This window comes from Pelobates fuscus, chromosome 12 (genome assembly GCF_036172605.1).
Source record: "Pelobates fuscus isolate aPelFus1 chromosome 12, aPelFus1.pri, whole genome shotgun sequence".
In the NCBI taxonomy this organism is placed as follows: Eukaryota; Metazoa; Chordata; class Amphibia; order Anura; family Pelobatidae; genus Pelobates; species Pelobates fuscus.
Window position 1 is genome coordinate 95,249,540 of NC_086328.1, and position 19,383 is coordinate 95,268,922.

General features: G+C 37.5%; 1 protein-coding gene and 1 long non-coding RNA gene across 2 annotated transcripts in view; both read left to right on the plus strand.

The window, feature by feature from the left end:
- The window catches only part of LOC134578261 (uncharacterized), a 550,797-nt gene that overhangs the window by 123,374 nt on the left and 408,040 nt on the right, over window positions 1-19,383 (plus strand). The window lies entirely within an intron of this gene.
- Window positions 1-19,383, plus strand: part of EPS8L2 (EPS8 signaling adaptor L2) — a 153,401-nt gene that overhangs the window by 80,198 nt on the left and 53,820 nt on the right. The window contains exons 3-4 of the mRNA XM_063437230.1: window positions 1,684-1,738; window positions 4,083-4,120. Of these exons, the coding sequence (XP_063293300.1) occupies window positions 1,695-1,738; window positions 4,083-4,120 (82 nt within the window). The 5' untranslated portion in view covers window positions 1,684-1,694. The remainder of the gene's footprint in view (window positions 1-1,683; window positions 1,739-4,082; window positions 4,121-19,383) is intronic.

Below are 19,383 nucleotides of genomic sequence, written 5' to 3' on the forward strand. Positions count from 1 at the left end.
AACCTAGACACGGTCGCACAATAAAATGCAGTAGAAACTCACACTCACAAACACAAAGTAAAACACACAGATACACAACAACTCAGAAAAGCAAGCAAGCTCAAACGTTTAGCCACCCAACAAAACCACTAATGGTATTCTCTTACTTTACCAGGTTCTGGTAAAACTAATCTGGTCCATGAGGCTTTCTTAGATGTATAGGCTTTTGTGAACACGCTATGGGGCACCTGTGTTTGGAACTGTGGGATGTTTAACTGAACTAGGTCATGGCTTCAGATGTACATAGAAAATAGCAATAGGAAGCACACACTGTTATTGCTTAAAAGAACACTCCAAACACCAAAGTCCCTACTGCAGGTCGTAACAGGAGTACCCTGGCACACCTCCAATGTAAATTGTCAAAACATTTTGCTTAATTACCTACCTGCTGCTGGTCACCTCCTCCATTAAGAGCCAGAAGTTCTAGTATGGAGCTCCTGTTAGCTCTCTTGAGCTAAAGCCCATCCTGAAGGGCCAACTCTGTGGCAGAATGTAATCTAACAGCCAGTGAGCTAAGCCCTGGACTGCCAGGCATAACCCAATGCAGAGATCTCTGGTCCTCACAGAGTATGTCTTTTAAAGAAAAGACAGTGTTAACATTACTGCCTAGCAAAACCTCTAGTGCCAGTCACTCAGACGGCCACTAGAGGTGCTTCCTGAGCACTGACCTTCAGCATCTCCACGCTCTGCATGGGGACGCGGAACATTCCCCATATAGATGCATTGATTCGATGCATTTCTATGATGAGATGCTGACTGACGCAGCACAGTGTTTTAGCGCAGACCGGTGCTATGGCACAGTGCACCATTTTGCTGCGCATGTGCATTAGCCTTCCAATGGCTGAGATCGTCAAGTTTGATGTTCTAAGCCATGCTGAATAAAATACTTTTTTAAAGGAGAGGGGGGGCCAGTTGTCTTTCCTTGCACCACTTTTGGTAGATATTAACCACTGCATACTGGAAACACCTTATAAGACTTGCCATGTTGTTAGCACATATTAGATTAGGACCTGCCAGATATCGGGGTACGTTGGCAGAGTTGGTAGGCTCAACATATTTATGAGCATAATGTGTGACTAAAACCCAAAAATGACAACTCACATGGGTGTATTTTCTATTCTTCCAATAACTTGTTTAATATAGACTGTGCTATTCTCATGTTCACTTCCTTCTTCATTTCAGCAGCACTCTATTAATATATGTTTAGATACACATGTACTCAGCCAACACATCAAATAATAATAAAATACATTTAAATATTCCATGTAAAAAAAAAAAAATATATATATATATATATTTCTAGGCCGTAAAAGTTACTCACCACTGTAAGCCTGGAGAATCCAGGGCACACTCACCAGGGATGCGTTTCTACTGGCTAGCGCTGATTTTTTGCTCTCCTGTAGCTAAGGGGCAAGTGGGAATTTTGAGTATTTTTTTTCATTTTAGTTTCAGGGAAAAATAATGTTTTAAAGCGGTACTATCATTTCTGAGGTTTCATAAAGATGGAATCTGCATGAATAACCCATATTACAAGTGAATTACAAGTCAAGAGACAGAGTTTTTCCAAATAGTGATTGTTACATTATTTTCTTCAAGACCCAACTCTCGTGGTCTTCTAACTCCTGGATTTCTGTTTTCTTTCAGTCGATGCAGTAATGAGTCAATCAGGATCCATTGGAAGCAAGCACGGATCCACCAAGTAAGTACACAACTATACCTACTGGTGCGTTTAATTTGCAAATGTTGATGGTGGAAAATAGAGATACATTGCATGCCATTAAAGCTTCCAAAATATATATTTAAATTATTCAATATCTTGCTTAGGTGATAATTATTCAAAATCATATCCCAGTTTTTTTTTAACAACGTGGAAAATTAAAGACACCATAGCCCACATGAACCAGTAAATGTCAAACTCTATCCCAAAGTAAGGAACCACCACCACGACCACCACAGTCAAATGTCTTTCTGATGTTATGGTTAACTAGTTTATGATTCCCTAACAAAGGGTAGCCCTGTGTGTGGAAACCTACAATTATCTACAAACAAAAAGGCCTTAATCTAAATGTTGTTTGTTTCTGGAGTTCCCAGTGGAAACGTAAAATTTAGAATACTGCAGATTTACTGTCCTAAGCATACTCACCAATAGAGGAAAAAGGTCACACATTAGAGGGCTGAGTATGTTGTACAGATGTTATGTCGACACCATCATCTTAAGTGGCCTGCATAAGTGTTTTATCGTACATCTAATCTGTACCATATTATTAATATTATGGCATGCTACACAATTATAGTTGTTGCCTTAGATTTGACCTAGTGTAGAAGCGTTCCACCCTAATATAATTACTATTTATATTCATTCATGCACAGCACAGAATATTTAGTTCCTGTTATCGTTGGGAATCAGGGCCTCCGTTTGGATTTTTAGAGGGTACCCAGAGAACAAGTGACAGAGGAGTACCTTTATCTGTTATGCCAAACCTTCCCATACTTCACATTGCTTAATAAGAGGTCATTGCGCTGAAGATTTTTTTCAGTAGGTCTCCTTCACACACTGCAAACAGAGTAACAGCCCAACTTGTTTTTTACCATTCATACCCCTGATCTTGGTTATTAGGGTGTTCCAGGAATTTTGCTAATTTATTATTTTTTTTGAAGTGCAAAGATACATCATGGGAAACTTTCACAGCAATATGAGATTGGCCAAATGACAGAAATATATCTCACAAATAATACACATTTGTTAAACTGCATATTTGTATAGTGTAACAAGGCTAAAAGAACACAGTGTTATTAGATAAGATCTGAGGGAATTCAACTGGAATTAAACTGGAAAGGGACATGCTGTCCACGATTACAAACACACTGATGGTATGTAAGAAAAATAATGCCACTGGTACGAGTCGAGAGGACAGTATAAGTTAGACATTATTGCTAAAAAAAGATGCTGACCCCATGCCCACCAAACCGTTTTGCCTACCAGTTGGAACTATATTTCACAGGTTCCAAAGAGCATTGCCTCACCAGCCACAGGCTCTAGCACAGACCAGCGCACATTGCCCACGGGTTCGATTGCGTTCAGCAACCCAAACAGGTTCTAGGGATCTTGACCTAGAATGTAGCCTGTGCTGATTTTGTGCCTCCCGAGTATGTGAGCAGTGCCTAGGAAGTTGTCACCAATTGAAGTGAGGCCTAGGTAAGTGATGGCTGTCCACAGAACTAGGATCTTCTTTCTTTGTCTCCTCACTTTTAGTGCCAAGGTAGAGCAACTTAAACCAGGCCTTGGTTTGATGGTTCTTACAAAGATTATATGCATGTAACTTTCCATCGCTGCAAACCTTTCTGCTTTTCAACATACTTTGGCCCAAAATTACTGCCACAGTCACTCAAAGGCCTGCTCGATTTGCTCCTCCTGGAAGCCCCAAGTCATAAGGGCTGGTATAACCTCTGGCCTCATTGTGATGGCCATCTTGGGTTTCGAATGTTTGGCCCTGCAGGCTTTGCAGCTTTTCTCAGCTGTCTGCAGCTGCTCTCAGCTCTGTTTAGATCACTACTCCAGTGAGGATCGGGATATCCCAGACTGGTGAAAAGGAAGGGGGACAGGGCCCAAATAAAGGCTGGAACTGAGGGAAGGAGTGGCCATCCCCTCAGCCTCAACTGGTACTATAGGCCACCTTGACTAGTGGCGCTGGCGGCTTGTAGCATGTCTTCCCAACCTTGTTTAGACTGCAGATAAAGCTTAGTTAAGCAAAAAAAGATAAATTTGCCTTTTTAATTGTGCCTGCCTCGGTCGGCTGTCAGGCCCCATCTTTACATTCCCATTGCCAGCCAATAATAAAAACCAGCAGGTCCATTAATATGTTTTTCTTGGCCCCACAAGAATTTAGATTGATTTAATAGTATGTATATATTCCAGTGTTAATTCTAACTATTGTTTTGTCCATCTTTGCTTCTGCCTTGTCTAGCTTTTGTTTAATATTGCAAAGCAGAGAAGCGTTTGTTTTTATTATGATATATTCTAAAATGTCTTTTTTCATTTTCAGTGGGGGAAGTGGAAAAATGAGTGCAAAGGATCTGTTTGGTGAGTTTAACTTTTTACATAATTCATGAAATGTTTTTTTACATTTAATCTTATATTAACTAGATTACATACCGTATATCTGAAAGTTAAAGTGGAACTACACGTCTGATATTTTTGCACATCTTGATATCTACCCAAGTGTGATCTATCTTTTTTTTTTTTTTTTTTATTCTGTTATCCTTTATTGTAAATATCATTGTATATGTGGCTTTCCTGGCACAACCAGTGCATATCATACAAATTAATATAATCCACAGTAAGGCATAAGCGCAGGCACATGGACATATGTGGCACTGCAGAAGCAATGGCAAAGAACATTACTGCATTTCTCTTTAAATATCAGAGCATGCATGAGGGCACCCACATCATTATGGGGTAATGTCAGTGCTCTAAGCACGGACATGCTGCAGAGGTAAGTGTGTTTTTTACTTACCTATGCTCTGCTTCACTACTAGCCTCTGTAAGATCTTAAGTAGGAGAGAATGAGGAAATGCTACTTTCAGAGAAATGATCATTCATACAGGAATGAAGTATAATAATTATGTTCATTTTATTATTTTAATGCATTTTCGACGTCAGTTCAAACTAAAGATAAATAATATCAAATTATTTATTTCATATTTATATCATTGACTTCAAAAAGTTGAAAAGCTAAGTTGACTATGCCAGACTGCAATAATTTGAAGAGAGATTTGCTGGTAAAAGCTTGATTTCCCATCACCACCTCAAAACAAAAGAAGGAGTTAACACCGCTCAGTTGCTTCTGAATATTTTGTAATATGTAATATAAGATAACATCTTTATGAGATATTGATGTTGGTAGCAGGATGATTCCATGGAAATTCCAACACAATAAAAAGATATCATCAGATAAATTAGGGGCTTTTCTGTCTTATGGCCAATGCAAAGTTGACAAACGTTTAACAAAAAGTGGAGCTTCTACTCTCATCTTTTGCCACTAGTGGTGTCTTTTTATGACCATTTTTGAGCTGTCTATGGACTACTCTATGGTCCCATGGCATATTCCAGCATTTTCCATAGACCTCTGTTTTGTACTATTGTGTATGCAAGTAGCGGAAGAAAGTCGTCATGGTCACCACTCACCAAATGGGTGTTTCATCATCAGAGATTTTTGCAAAATATGCAAAGAAACGAAGAGTGTCAGAGCCATTTTAACATAGAGCTTCAATTTGATAGAGGGTAAACTGTTAAAACTCTGCTTCAGAACATTTGGTACCCCTATCAAATACATTGTTGGTGGCACATAAACTGGATGGCTTCCCAACCCAGTCCACAGAGCATCCTAGCAGTCTAGAATTTAGGCATTTCCCAACTGGTGTAATGGTGATACTCCTACAATTTCAACAAAGACAATGTGATTAACCTATACCTTCCTCAGAAGCAGAGAACAAGGAAGCTTAGGACAGCTTTATTGGATGCTAGATAGCCAACTTCAGGGAAAAGCTGTTACAAAATGGTATAACCCCTGAAGGTAAAATGGTGCCTGGACACTTCCACCCCCATATCATATTTTATTGTGAAGCTGCCAGGATCGGTCAGAGAACCCTCAGGAGGATGTGAGGCAGCCAGCCTCCAGAGCCAGTAGGCTTCCTGACAGAAGGTAGGACTGTTCCTTAAGGCAAGTGAATGGTGGCAATGTAATTTAATTTTGGGAAAGGGTCATTTTGGCCAAAGGTTTTTCTTGCTGTAGAGAGATCCTCTAGAAATCTAGATAATAATCACAACCAGGCATTAAAAAGCATAGTTTTTTTTAGGACATTAGAAAGGTTATTTGCATCTCTTTGCTGCTCGGGTACAACCACCACAAATGCAATGAGTAGCCTTTTTAATTGCACAGCTTCCAACAAAGGTCGATTGGAATGTTGTGAATTTTACATCATTTGTATGGGTTAAGGTATCTTCTAAATCATGTTTTATATGCCAGTTCTTTATGGTTTACACATTTTGTAAGTTTATAAGTTGCCTACCAGATGTCACCTCAGTCTGCACGGTCTCCCAAAGATGACATAAGGAAGATTTGAAAGGGTAGTATCCTAAAGGTTTGATGTGTATATTGTAGAGGGTAATCTAGGCAAACCCTTAAAAGCTAAAGGGTCTTGCAGTTTAGGGCAGTCTTTATGGGGATATTTTGTTGTATAAGTCCTGCCTTAATTCATTACTTAAAGGGACTCTCCAGTGCTAGGAAATCAATCAATTTTCCTGGCACTGCAATATTTACAGTTGCAGGGTTAAGGGTAGTGGGAGTTGGCACCCAGACCACTCCAATGGGCAGAAGTGGTCTGGGTGCCTGGAGTGTATAAAAACGTCTACAACAAGGAGCTATGAAAGCCCCAAAGCTGTAATTTCAGTAAGACGGATAGAGAGGGCAGGGTGTCACTTGGTGTCGCACACTTTGGTTCCAATAAATTACTTGTCATCCTTTCTCTCTCATCTCTATAATCAAATAGCTTTTATAAAAAGGAAATTGGAAAACTATTCCTTTGTAATTTAGTTTTTTGTAATTTAGGTTTGTCTCAGTGCAAATGCGTTTTGCAATACCCAGAGTTATTTTATTTTGTTTAGTATTGTTGCAGCCAAATGTAATTCACTGACGTCCACAGGAAATCTATAATTAGTCCTAATGAGCAGCTAATTTGTCTGTTTAATCCGCGTGTCGCGAATGTGCTAATTATCGTTTATTTTTGTTATCAGAGTGTGATTTATTTTTTATTTACATTTTGGAATAGAATAGGCAATATGACCTAACCAAAACATTGATTTATTCTTTCGGATATATATTGGGAGGGTATACATTATATGTTATAAGATACTCCTTTTTGCAATCCTTTTACCAGGTTCATAGTTGGGTAAATATAACATTTGTACTAAATATTAGGTATGTTACTGCAATATAAATGTAAATGCTCAAATGCCTTCTCTGTACGTGAGTAATCTTTTGGGGATTTTCAGGAATTTAGATTCCCAAAATTCCAGCGAAATATAATACTGAATGACTTTTTGTGGGCCTAATAACATACATTTCCTATTGCAGATACCCAGGTTAATTTTATATCTAGTATGATAATAACTGTGTTGACTATGATTTAAACTACCCACTCAGTCCCAACATAAACTAAATCTAAAAAAAATATAGTGTTGTGGGTTCTGGAAAGCCTATACAAATTACATTGTACGAGAACAAGGTCCCCTTTCATTCTCTACCCATATACCCATGGAATAAGGCAGATATAAAACAAGCAGGCATCCTTAGGATACCTCGTGAGGAGTCATTTGGCACATGATTTCACTTTTACTCATTGAATAGCAGTTGATAAAATAGTGATCCTTAAGAGTACTTACTTTTTGCCTAATTTGCACAGTTAAAGGGCTAGAACACTGGATGTGTTCTATGTATTGACCTATCCTGTTGTTATGGAATTGGGGTAAAAGTTACACAAATTGGATTCTCCATGCCTATTGGTCCACAAAGATAAAATCATAGAATAAATTTAATGAACCAGGGTGAGCTAAACCCTTTATCCAAATTGCCCTACATTCATGGAAGTTGTAATGTGCCTCCTAGCACAAATCATGTTACCCTTTTATCTGATAGCCGCCAGGACAAAAATATGCACTCTCTAACCAGTTCTTAATAACAATAAAATAAACCCTGCCTACATTGTGTCCTTTTGGCCAATTATTTTTAGAAGGTGTGGTTAACTTTTACAAAAATAAACCACATAAGAAACAATTTATTACATATTATCCTGTGGTCTCAACTGACACCCATAAATCCTCTTATTTTGCCTATAGAACAAACTTTCAATGTGAATAAGTGAAGTCTCAATATATATATATATATAATTTTATAATGGAATGCATTCCAGAAAGTATTTTTGAAATAGGTTTTTTGGTGGGGGGGGTTATTATATGGCAGTCTATTCAAACACTAATATCTGCTATTTGGATGGGAAGATGAAGGATGAGTTTACAAAATCACTTATCTTGTGAAATTCCCAGATTGGATGATTATAGTTTATTTGCAAACACCTATAATATGGCATTTAAACCAACCTGCCATCAACAAATAGTGTTGATGTATTTTGTCTATATGTTGGACTGGCATCATTACCAGCCAATGTATAGATCAAAAGATATACATGATCATTGCTTTCGTCCTTCTCTGAACAAGTGGTTTTGGACAGAAGATGCTCGTGGGTGATGCTCAATATATGCCACAATTTCTTAATTTGCTCTTTCACTGCCAACTAGACGTAATGAAGTATCAAGCAGCAAGAAAAGATAGTTGTGTGGGTCTACGCCAGTGGTGTTTAAAGAGGTAGATCACCAGATGTTGTAGAACTACAACCCCAGTTATTCTTAGCATGCCTTTGCATATATTTAGAATGGCAAAGCATCGTGAAAGCTGTAGTTTTAAAACCTATGGGGATCTAACTTTTGGGCACCCCTGGTCTACACTTTGCCTTTTTATGAAACCTTATAGTGCCCAGGGACCCTGCTTAAAAACAATACAGGCAGTGGATGGAAAGAATCCCAGGGTTACATTGCATCCCAAAGAGCTAATGTTCAAAGGGACAATACAATGAGGAAGCATGACATACAGACATTTAAACATGGATAATGACGTGTTATACATTGTACTTGCACGTATGTTTTATAGAAAGCACAAGCAGGTAATGCATTGTGAGCTACACAGCTTTTGTATTTTGCTATTGTTTTCAGACAGAGTTTGCCCTTCCTCTTATACTTTTCTCTTATAATGACATAACTGACTAACAAACACTCCCTTATTAAAAAGCCCTGATTAAATACAAGGGAATATAATTAGGCAACAATTTGATTATACGTTTTGAAGTCCAAGACAGGAAGCTGAAACAAATTATTTTAATTTACAGGAAAGCAGGACATACACGCTTTTACTAATTTGTAATGTTGCTGTAACAAAGCTCGTAACATTTGCAGTAGCAATACTAGAGACAATCTCAGATAAATTGTAACAGTACAAACCTATACCCACTGCCACCAGAATTCCCTATTAGAAACGCCAAAAATATGAAAACCAGACTTCAAGGTTTAGGGGATCCAAATGTGCAAAGAATAAAACTCTAAATATATATAAAAAAAAAAAGTAAAAAGGCAATAAGTCTGGCACTCTGCCTGAAAAGTAATAGGATAAGTTTACACTAAGGTGCTGCTCTGCGCTGGATAAATGTTAACAATATAGATGAGAGCACTCAATGGATTTCCAATGAAATAAGTGTATTCAAATGTTGCCAATAAGGACCAACGTTTCAACCTGACAGTCTTTATCAAGAAATTCTAATGTGCCTCCTAGCCCAAATCATATGTTACCCTTTTATCTGATAGCTGCCAGGACAAAAATATGCACTCTCTAACCAGTTCTTAATAACAATAAAATAAACCCTGCCTACATTGTGTGCTTTTGGCCAATTATTTTTAGAAGGTGTGGTTAACTTTTACAAAAATAAACCACATAAGAAACAATTTATTACATATTATCCTGTGGTCTCAACTGACACCCATAAATCCTCTTATATTGCCTATAGAACAAACTTTCAATGTGAATAAGTGAAGTCTCAATATATATAATTTTATAATGGAATGCATCCCAGAAAGTATTTTTGAAATGAGTTTTTTTTTTGTTTTGTTTTTTTACCGTTGACTGGTTATTATATGGCAGTCTATTCAAACAGCAATATCTGCTATATGGATGGGAAGATGAAGGATGAGTTTAAAAAAAATCACTCATCTCGTGAAATTCCCAGATTGGATGATTATAGTTTATTTGCAAACGCCTACAATATGGCATTTAAACCAACCTGCCATCCACAAATAGTGTTGATGTATTTTGTCTATATGTTGGACTGGCATCATTACCAGCCAATGTATAGATCAAAAGATATACTTACATGATCATTGCTTTCGTCCTTCTATGAACCAGTGGTTTTGGACAGAAGATGCTCGTGGGTGATGCTCAATATATGCCACAATTTCTTAATTTGATCTTTCACTGCCAACTAGATGTAATGAAGTATCAAGCAGCAAGAAAAGATAGTCATGTGGGTCTACACCAGTGGTGCTTAAAGAGGTAGATCAGGTTGAAACGTTGGTCCTTATTGGCAACATTGGAATACACTTATTTCATTGGAAATCCATTGAGTGCTCTCATCTTTATTGTTGTTATATATATATTTATTTTATTTTATTTTTTTTACGTGTTGATTTATTAAACTGTATCTGGCGATAAAATTTCCAAGAACACTGTGATATACCAGTTCTAATGATATATGTTTACATGTTGATAGATTACACAGTAATTGGCAATGACACTAAACTACCTGTCGATACATTACCCTGTATCTACCCATTAAAATGAACATTAAAGCTGCGATATGACAGTGGTATTAGTATTTGTTTACTGGTTGATACATTATTCTGTATCTGACTCCATTTCATTGTTATTTGTATACGCAATAACAATGGGATACCTGTGTTATCGCTTTATGGTGGGGAGATCCAGAATGCACGTGACCTGATTTACATTGGAGAGTTGCAAGACTGAATATGTGTCGGCATGGTAGATCCTTGGAACTTTACTGTTTTGGACTATGACACCCATCTGTCTTGGGTGGCATCAAGCAATCCATAATTTTTAAAGGGACGCTATAGTCAACAAAACAACTTTGGCTTAAGGACGCAGTTTTAGTGTGTAGATCATGATCCTGTAGTTTCCCTGCTCAAATCTCTGCAATTTAGGAGTTAAATCCCTTTGCTTCTGTCCATGCAGCCCTTGTCACACCTCCCCTGGCTGTGACTCACACACCATGCATTTCACTTTCAATTAGATGTAACTTACTTTAAAAGTGCTTATGGTCTGCTCTCTAAAGTGAACTTTAATCATACACAGAATGCTTCTGTGGGGTCTAGCAAGCTATCAGCAATGCAGGGGATAATACATTTTAAATTAAATAGATTTGCAATGAAGGAAGTATAAACCTTGGCTGGCTCTTTACAGGAAGTTGTTGCAGGGAGGTGTGACTAGGGTGCATAAATAAAGTGATTTAACTCCTAAATGGCAGAGAATTTAGCAGTATCATTGCAGGGATATGATCTATACACCTAAACTGCTTCAATAAGCTTAAGTTGTTTTGGTGACTATAGTGTCCCTTTACGCATTAAAATGTATGTGGCACTGGAGGCGGAGCATGACGTAGGTGCGTGCGCTCGCATCCACGGACCAGGAAGTGCTGCGGTGAGGCAAGCGAGGCAGCGCGGACGAAGACGCCAGGCAGAGCTCTGAAAATAGCGGAGAAGGAAGCGGCGAAGGTAGCGGTGTAAAGACCGCGACTCAGCATCTGAGCAGCCCAGCAGCCGACAGTCTTTCGGGGTCACCCGATCAGCTACACTGGCTGACGGGTTATATAACCGATATATGACCGTTACCGCTGCTACAACCGGCACAAAGCTGACAGCTGATATACAGAGCTGATACAAAGCCATAGCCACAGCCACAGCCACAGCCACAGTAAAGCTGCCATATGAACCGATGCTACAACTCTCAGTTCCACAGTTTATCAGAAAAAATCGATTTTGTACATGCTCAGCTGGAACAGCAGGCGAACCCAGAGCATACAGAAAAATACCTGTGAGTAATTACCAATTATTATATACCTACATTCCTCTCTTTGTCTGATCTGGACCCCTATCTCTACACTTGACTAAATAAGGGATATTTAAAGTGACAGCTGTTTAAGAGAAAGGGGAGAGAAAATAAAAAAAAAGGGGAAAAGGAGAGAAAGGGGTGAAGGTGAGAGCTTCTGACCCCTTTTACAAAAAGAAAAAGGGGGAGAAAGGGAAAAAAAAAAGCGGAGTTAACACCAAGCCTTTTTAGCAAAAAGGGGCAAAGATTTGTGCCAAAGATATAGACAAGAGCCTACTACGGTGATAAATTTTAAATCTCCAATCAAAAGTTTTAACATCACATATGGCTCCTAAAAAAGAGAAAGTACAAAACATGGAGAAAAAGAAGGCAACAATTGGCGCATTCTATTCACCTAAAGTGGCACCCACAGAATTAGAGCGACAACGAAAATCTCTACCCTTAGAAAATACACAGCTCTCCGTACAACAACAAAAATTAAATACATCAGAGGATGACTTTTTGCATCTACAAGAAAACTCACAGGGGGTGACGCAACAACTTCTATTGCAAATGTTGGACAACCTTTATAAAAATATCAAAATAGATATTGAAAATAATACCAAAGATATTAGAGCAGAAATTGTTATCCTCTCCGAGAAATTCTCAAACCAGGCAACCATATTACAAAAAGTACAAGAGGAACAAGATCAAATTAAATTATCTCACTTACAACTAGAGAAGAGACTGCACGACATCGAGATCAAAGCAACAGACTTAGAAGACCGCTCCAGGAGGAAGAACATTAGAGTTAGAGGCATACCAGAATCAATTACACAGGAAGATCTACATGTATATCTGGATAGCCTCTTCTCAAAAATTTTATCCCGGCAGACGATGAGTCCAGAAACCTTCGAAAGATTCCACAGAATACCCAGACCAAAGGGAATTGATAAGTCCTACCCAAGAGATGTTATGATCTGCTTCTCTAACTTCTGGATAAAAAACCAAATAATGCAGAAGATTAGAAAAGGGAGTTTAGACACGGAAGAATGGAGACACTTAAAAGTATTTCAGGACTTATCTCAAAAAACCAGACAAATAAGAAGAACTTTCTCTGAGGAAACAGCAATCCTCAGGAACTTAGAGATAAGATATAAGTGGCTATTCCCGACGGCAATCATGATCTTTTATAAAGATCAAACATACATCTTCAGAGACAATATGGCATTAAAACAGAAGATGATATCCCTGAAACTCACCCAGTAGTTTAAAAAGAAATGTGTTTTTTTTTTTTTTTTTTTTTTTTCTCTCTGATATAGGCATCTGCATAGATAGAAATGTCTCTAGAGGGACACAAACACAGAGATTAAAACGATAATTTGCACATATTTAGTCACATAATCTAACGTAGAAGTACACGGTGAATAATTGGAGAAAAATTTTGTGGTTTATAGTATATACAAATATAAGAAATAACACCTAAATGTTTAAGGGGAAAGAGGAGCGAAAAGGAGAGAAGGAAGAAAGAGAAGGGGAGGAAAAATGTTGGTATACACTTGGAGTGAGTCAAAGTATAATTTATATAGATGCATAATTTAATGCCACAAAATATAATACAGAGATTAAAAGGATAATCTGCACATATATAGCCACATAATTTAATATAGAAGTACACGGTATAGAATAGGCGAACAAACAACACTTAAATGTTTAAAAAGAAAAAATGTTGATATACACCTGGAGAACGAGTGCAAAGTATAATTTATATAGATGTTTAACTTAATGTATGCGCACAAAATGAAATATAGATGCACAATTTAATGTATGCGCACAAAATGAAATTGATCCCTATAATAATTATAAACACAGTAAATATTGTATGAAGTGGCACTTATGGGACTCTATGAAATAATGATATGCAAGCTCACAATAAGTATAAGTTTAACAAATAATGTATGAAGACTGTATAAAAGGGAAGGTAAGGTAAAGAGAAAGGGGACTCTCAAAGGGAGGGTAAGGCAAGGTAAAGAGAAGGGAAAATATAAAAGGGTGGAAATAGACATTAATTTGATTATTAACATATGAGTTTAGAAGAGGCTGTTTTAGACAGAACAATAGTCATCCTGGAAGGAAACTGTATATGAAGGATAAGGGAAACAATATCGTAATTCCTAGGTAATAGGGAAGAAAAGAGAGAAGAGAGCTGAGAGGAAAGAAGAATATAGGACATTAACCGCACACTTTCCTGGTCCAGTGTCCTGCGACGGCAGCAGGGTCAAATATGAAGACTATATATAGAACTTCATATTACAGAATGAATGTTATAAGAGTAAGTTTGAGGATGAGCTTCTCCATGAGGCTTAAGTTCATGGAGCCGACTGGAGAAGGTATGAGAGAATCTGTGTGTTGGATGCTATCGGAAGGGGAGCTTAGAGGGGAAGAGGGTGTGGGGGGAGTTGTGGTAGGATGTCATTAAACATCCTATCTATTAACGCAAGGGGCTTAAATTCCGGACAGAAAAGAGGCTATCTGTATAAACTATTTACTGACAGTAAAACAGATATTGGGTTTGTTCAAGAGACACATTGGGTTAACTCTACGTCCAATTTATGGAAGTATAAAAAATTTTCAGTAGTCCATAGATCTAATTTGGCTGGGAAAAATAAAAAAAAAAGAGGGGTGGCAATCTTCTTTTCAAGTAGCTTGAAATACGAGCTGATACATGAGGAGACGGACCCTGGGGGCAGGTTTCTTATAGTGATAGTCCGAATTAATGACATTTTGTATACTTTAGTAAACGTTTATGCTCCAAATCAATCACCATATAGATTCTTGGGAAATTTGATTCAAAAGATTGATCGCGTATCGTCTGGTAGCCTAATCATCGGGGGGGACTTTAACTGCATCATAGATGATAAAATAGATAGGAATAGAATTAAGTCAGTTTACACAGAAGTTAAGCAAAGAAAAGGCCTATCAATGATGCAGACCATTTTGGCAAAAAATAGTTTATTTGATGCCTGGAGAACGTCTAATCCAGAAGCGAGAGATTACACGTTTTTTTCAAATGTCCACCAGACATATACCAGAATCGATTATTTTTTGGTGAAACCTGAAAGTTTGGAGCGAATTAAAAAAGTGTCAATTGGACCTATCACATGGTCCGACCATGCACCTGTAAGTTTAGCTATAAAAAATAACCCCGAATACAAAAGTAGAGATAAATGGAGACTTAATGAAAATCTATTAAAATCAGAAACAAATGTAGAGGTATTACGCACTCAGACCAGAGAATTTTTTGAAAGCAATGATACAGGGGATGTCTCCAATGCCATGCTATGGTGTACCTTTAAATCGTATATGAGAGAATGTCTCATAAAAATGGGTGCCATTATAAAAAAAACGAAAGGAAAGGAGCTTAACGAACTTTATATCGATTTGGCAAAACAAGAACGATTACATAAACTCACCATAGATTATAAGATTCTGGAGGATATCAAAGAGATTAGGGCAAAAATCTTAGTAAGAACCCAAGAAAAGATCAATAAAGCTATGTTAACTCTAAAACAGAGATGGTATTATGGAAATAATAAAACAGGGAAAAGCCTTTCAAACAAATTAAAAAATAAGAATAAACTTCAATCTATAAATTATATAACAGTTGGAAGTAAAAAAATGATTTCTCCAACTCAAATAGCTAAGGCATTGGAAGACTATTATAAAAGCTTATATAACATAAAATTTAACGAGCCATCTGAGGGCGAAACAAAACAGTTTCTGGATAAATTGACCCTACCAAAAATATCAGCGGAGAATTTGAGTCAACTAAACACCCCCTTTTCTATTCAGGAGATCAGTAACACAATTAAAGCACTAACAGCAGGTAAAGCACCAGGTCCAGATGGCTTTTCTTCAATCTTCTATAAGAAATTAAGTGATATTATATCTCCATATATTTTAAGAACATTTGAAGATATTGCTAATCATAAAGCCATCCCAACGGAACTGTTTCAGGCCTCTATAATACCAATACCTAAGATAGGAAAGGATCCTACGTATACTTTGAATTATAGACCAATATCTCTTATCAATCTAGATATTAAAGTATACTCCAGAATTCTGGCCGATAGACTAAAACAAATCATACCCAACATTGTACATAAAGATCAGAGCGGGTTTGTAGAGGGTAGGGGCACATCTGATAATATCAGGAAATTACTGAATGTCCTATATCATGCAGACCAAAGCTTGTCTCCTTTTGCGGTGGTTGCCCTCGATGCCGAAAAAGCTTTCGATCGGGTTAACTGGAAATACATGGAGGAAGTACTGAGGGCCTTCGGCATCGAGGGTTACTTTAAGGAGTGTACAATGGCGCTATATAAGGATCCTCAAGCCAAAGTATCAGGATATATGTTTCAATCTAAGTGGTTCCCTATTAGAAATGGGACTCGACAGGGATGCCCTCTGGCACCCCTGCTATATATCCTTTCCATAGAACCATTGGCAGCCGCAATCAGACAGAATGAAGATATCAGCGGGCTAAAAGTGAATAAGATGGAGAACAAGATTGCATTATATGCAGACGATATTCTACTGACCCTAGCAGACCCTATTAGTTCTATCCCAGCCGTATTTCGGCTTATTAACGTGTTTGGTATACACTCAGGCTATAAAATAAATATAAATAAAACACAAATTCTGACAAAAGGTTTAAGCGGACCAGGTATAGATAAACTTAAAAAAGATTTCAATTGTGATTGGGAAACAAGAAACATAAAATATTTAGGGGTAAAATTTTCTCTAGATTACAGAGAAACGGGAGAACTTAACTATACGGATATTGCAACTCACTTTAGGAACACCTTAAAAAATTGGCAGGGATTGGAACTCTCTTGGTTGGGTAGGATCGAAGCAGTAAATTTCTATCTCCTTCCTAAGTTGACATTTTTATTTAGTAACCTCCCGCTGAGGGTGCCATGCCAGACGATACGCGGTTTTCAAAGGCAATTATCAAATTACATTTGGCAAGATAGGAGACCTAGAGTCTTATTGGAAATATTACAGAGAGACTGGAAAGAAGGGGGGATCTGTTTCCCAGATATACAGAAAATATATATGAACAATATGGTAGCCCACCTAATTAAGTGTGATAACTACACAACGGCCAGACCAAATTGGTTAGATATTGAAAAATCAGACCTTGGGGACATGGAACCATTTTGCTCTGGTGGTGCGATAGTGAATTTTTAAAAAATATAAGATCCAGTAACCCAATGAATAACTTAATGATTTATATCGTTAAGTACTTGAAAAAGAAATATGGAACAAGATATATATCAACAAATGCCCCATTAACAATTCTAAAATTATATATAAAGGATATAAATATCCAAGAATGGGAAAATGGTGGAGTAAAAAGAATATCGGAACTTTTAAATAATAATAAAATGTTGCCATTCCCAACCTTACAACATAAATATAATCTCCCTTCGAAATATTTAACTATCTAAGAATAAAATCCTTTACTATGGGAAAAGACCTTTCGGAAAGTTCCCCAATGGACCAGTTTGTAGAATTTCAATATAAAAAAAAAATTGCTTCTAGATATAACAAATTCGTAAGAAGCCAAAGGCAGATAGATAAAGCGCCAGCAATGTATAAATGGGAGCAAGAACTTAACTTTTTATCCCCGCTGGAGGACTGGTTGACGGGAGTACAAGCAGTAAAAAGATATATACATGGGGTAAATATACAGGAAGTGTATTTCAAATTAGTATACCGTTGGTATCTGGTGCCAACTCGCCTTCATAGATTCCAACCCACACTCCTGCCAGATTGTTGGAGATGCGGTAGGGAGTTAGGTTCATTCTCCCACATCTGGTGGGACTGTGAGGAGTTGAAACCTATGAAAATAACTCTATCGAAACTGGCAGATTTTATGTTTGAAACTCGGACTGAGATCACACCTCAAATGTTCTTGTTTCATTTTGATATTCCAAGAAGTAATATAAAACTAAAAATTCTTTGGATTCATATCTGTATGGCAATAAAAATAGTGATGGCTAGAAACTGGAGAAATATGGGCGCGTTAAACTGGCAGGATATATGCACACAGATTGATTACCAATGTAACATGGAAGCCGGGATAGCTAAAATTTCAAAAGAAAAATATAAGGAAATCTGGGCCCCTTGGGTTAGATTTACTAACGAACTACTAACCCCCCCCCCCCCCCCCCACCCCCCCCGGCCCCCCTCACAGAGATAGCTTTGCGTAGACAGTAGAGAGAATGGGAAGTATGTTTGGTCAGGATGCATTGTATGTATGGTATTTTTGTATGGCTGTAGATACAGTAGAACACTAGAGGCCTATCAGAGGCATGGTCCGTTTGTTATTTATAATCATCATCATTAATTTGATTACTATTATTAGTATCACTATGGTATTGTATTATTGTATTTTGTATTATTTTCAAAGTATCTTTTGTACCATGCTAAATATAATATGTAAGCTGTATCTGTATTTGAATGAACTTTAAAAAAAAAAAAAGGGAAAAATGAAAATAAAGATTTATATGCATGTTTTCACCTGAGGAGAACATAGGAGACTGGGCAAGCATATTTGGGACCGATGTCACCTACAGTATCTCAACTTTTCTTCCCATAGTTGTTGTTCAAAAGCAGCACTAAAGCATAACTAATACCAATAGCCATATATGTTGCAGCTCAAAGATACATACAGGTATTTTTACCTCTTCATGCTATTTACATCCGACTCCACTGATACCAACTACTACTTAGTGCTAACCTTTTATCCTACTGGATGCACAACGAGAAAAAAGGTGCATTTTCTAATGCTAAAACTATTGAACTACACTTCACATGTGATCATCTGAGCAAGTTGTCCTTTTTGTTTCTATATACTAGATGTGAGTATTTATTGAAAATTGCTATAAATTGGGCACCTCATTGTCTGTTGAAATACTCCTTATGAAAAATATCTTCTGTATGGCTCGCCTAATTATAATCAAGTGCAAATTCAAAGGTAACAGCCTGGGAAATAAGGAGAACTAAGTAGTTTAGGTATAAAGGGGTATAAATGCAAAAACCATACTTGGTGTATGCATATGTCACATGACAGGCGCATAGTCGGATTTGCCGGCATATGCGCTAACCTTACCCAAACCCCCATTAAAACACGGACACAGGTTATATTGTTGGAAATAATTAGTCCACAGCTTTATTAAATTATTAAAAAATTAATTGAGGAATAACAAATGGGGTCATTGCAAACAAATCTTATTAAAGTTAACATCCCCCCATATACATAACATACCCCTAGCAATGACCCCACAATAATAACAATAGATAACAATCTAAATAACATGTTAATACAGAAACTAGCCGCCCAATATGACCACATTTCCACCAGGTTAAATTGTAGGGGTGTACCGAGACACCGCTACCCACCATATCGATTGTAGGGGTGTACCGAGACACAGCTACCCACCATATCGATTGTAGGGGTGTACCAAGACACCGCTACCCACCATATCCATTGTAGGGGTGTACCAAGACACCG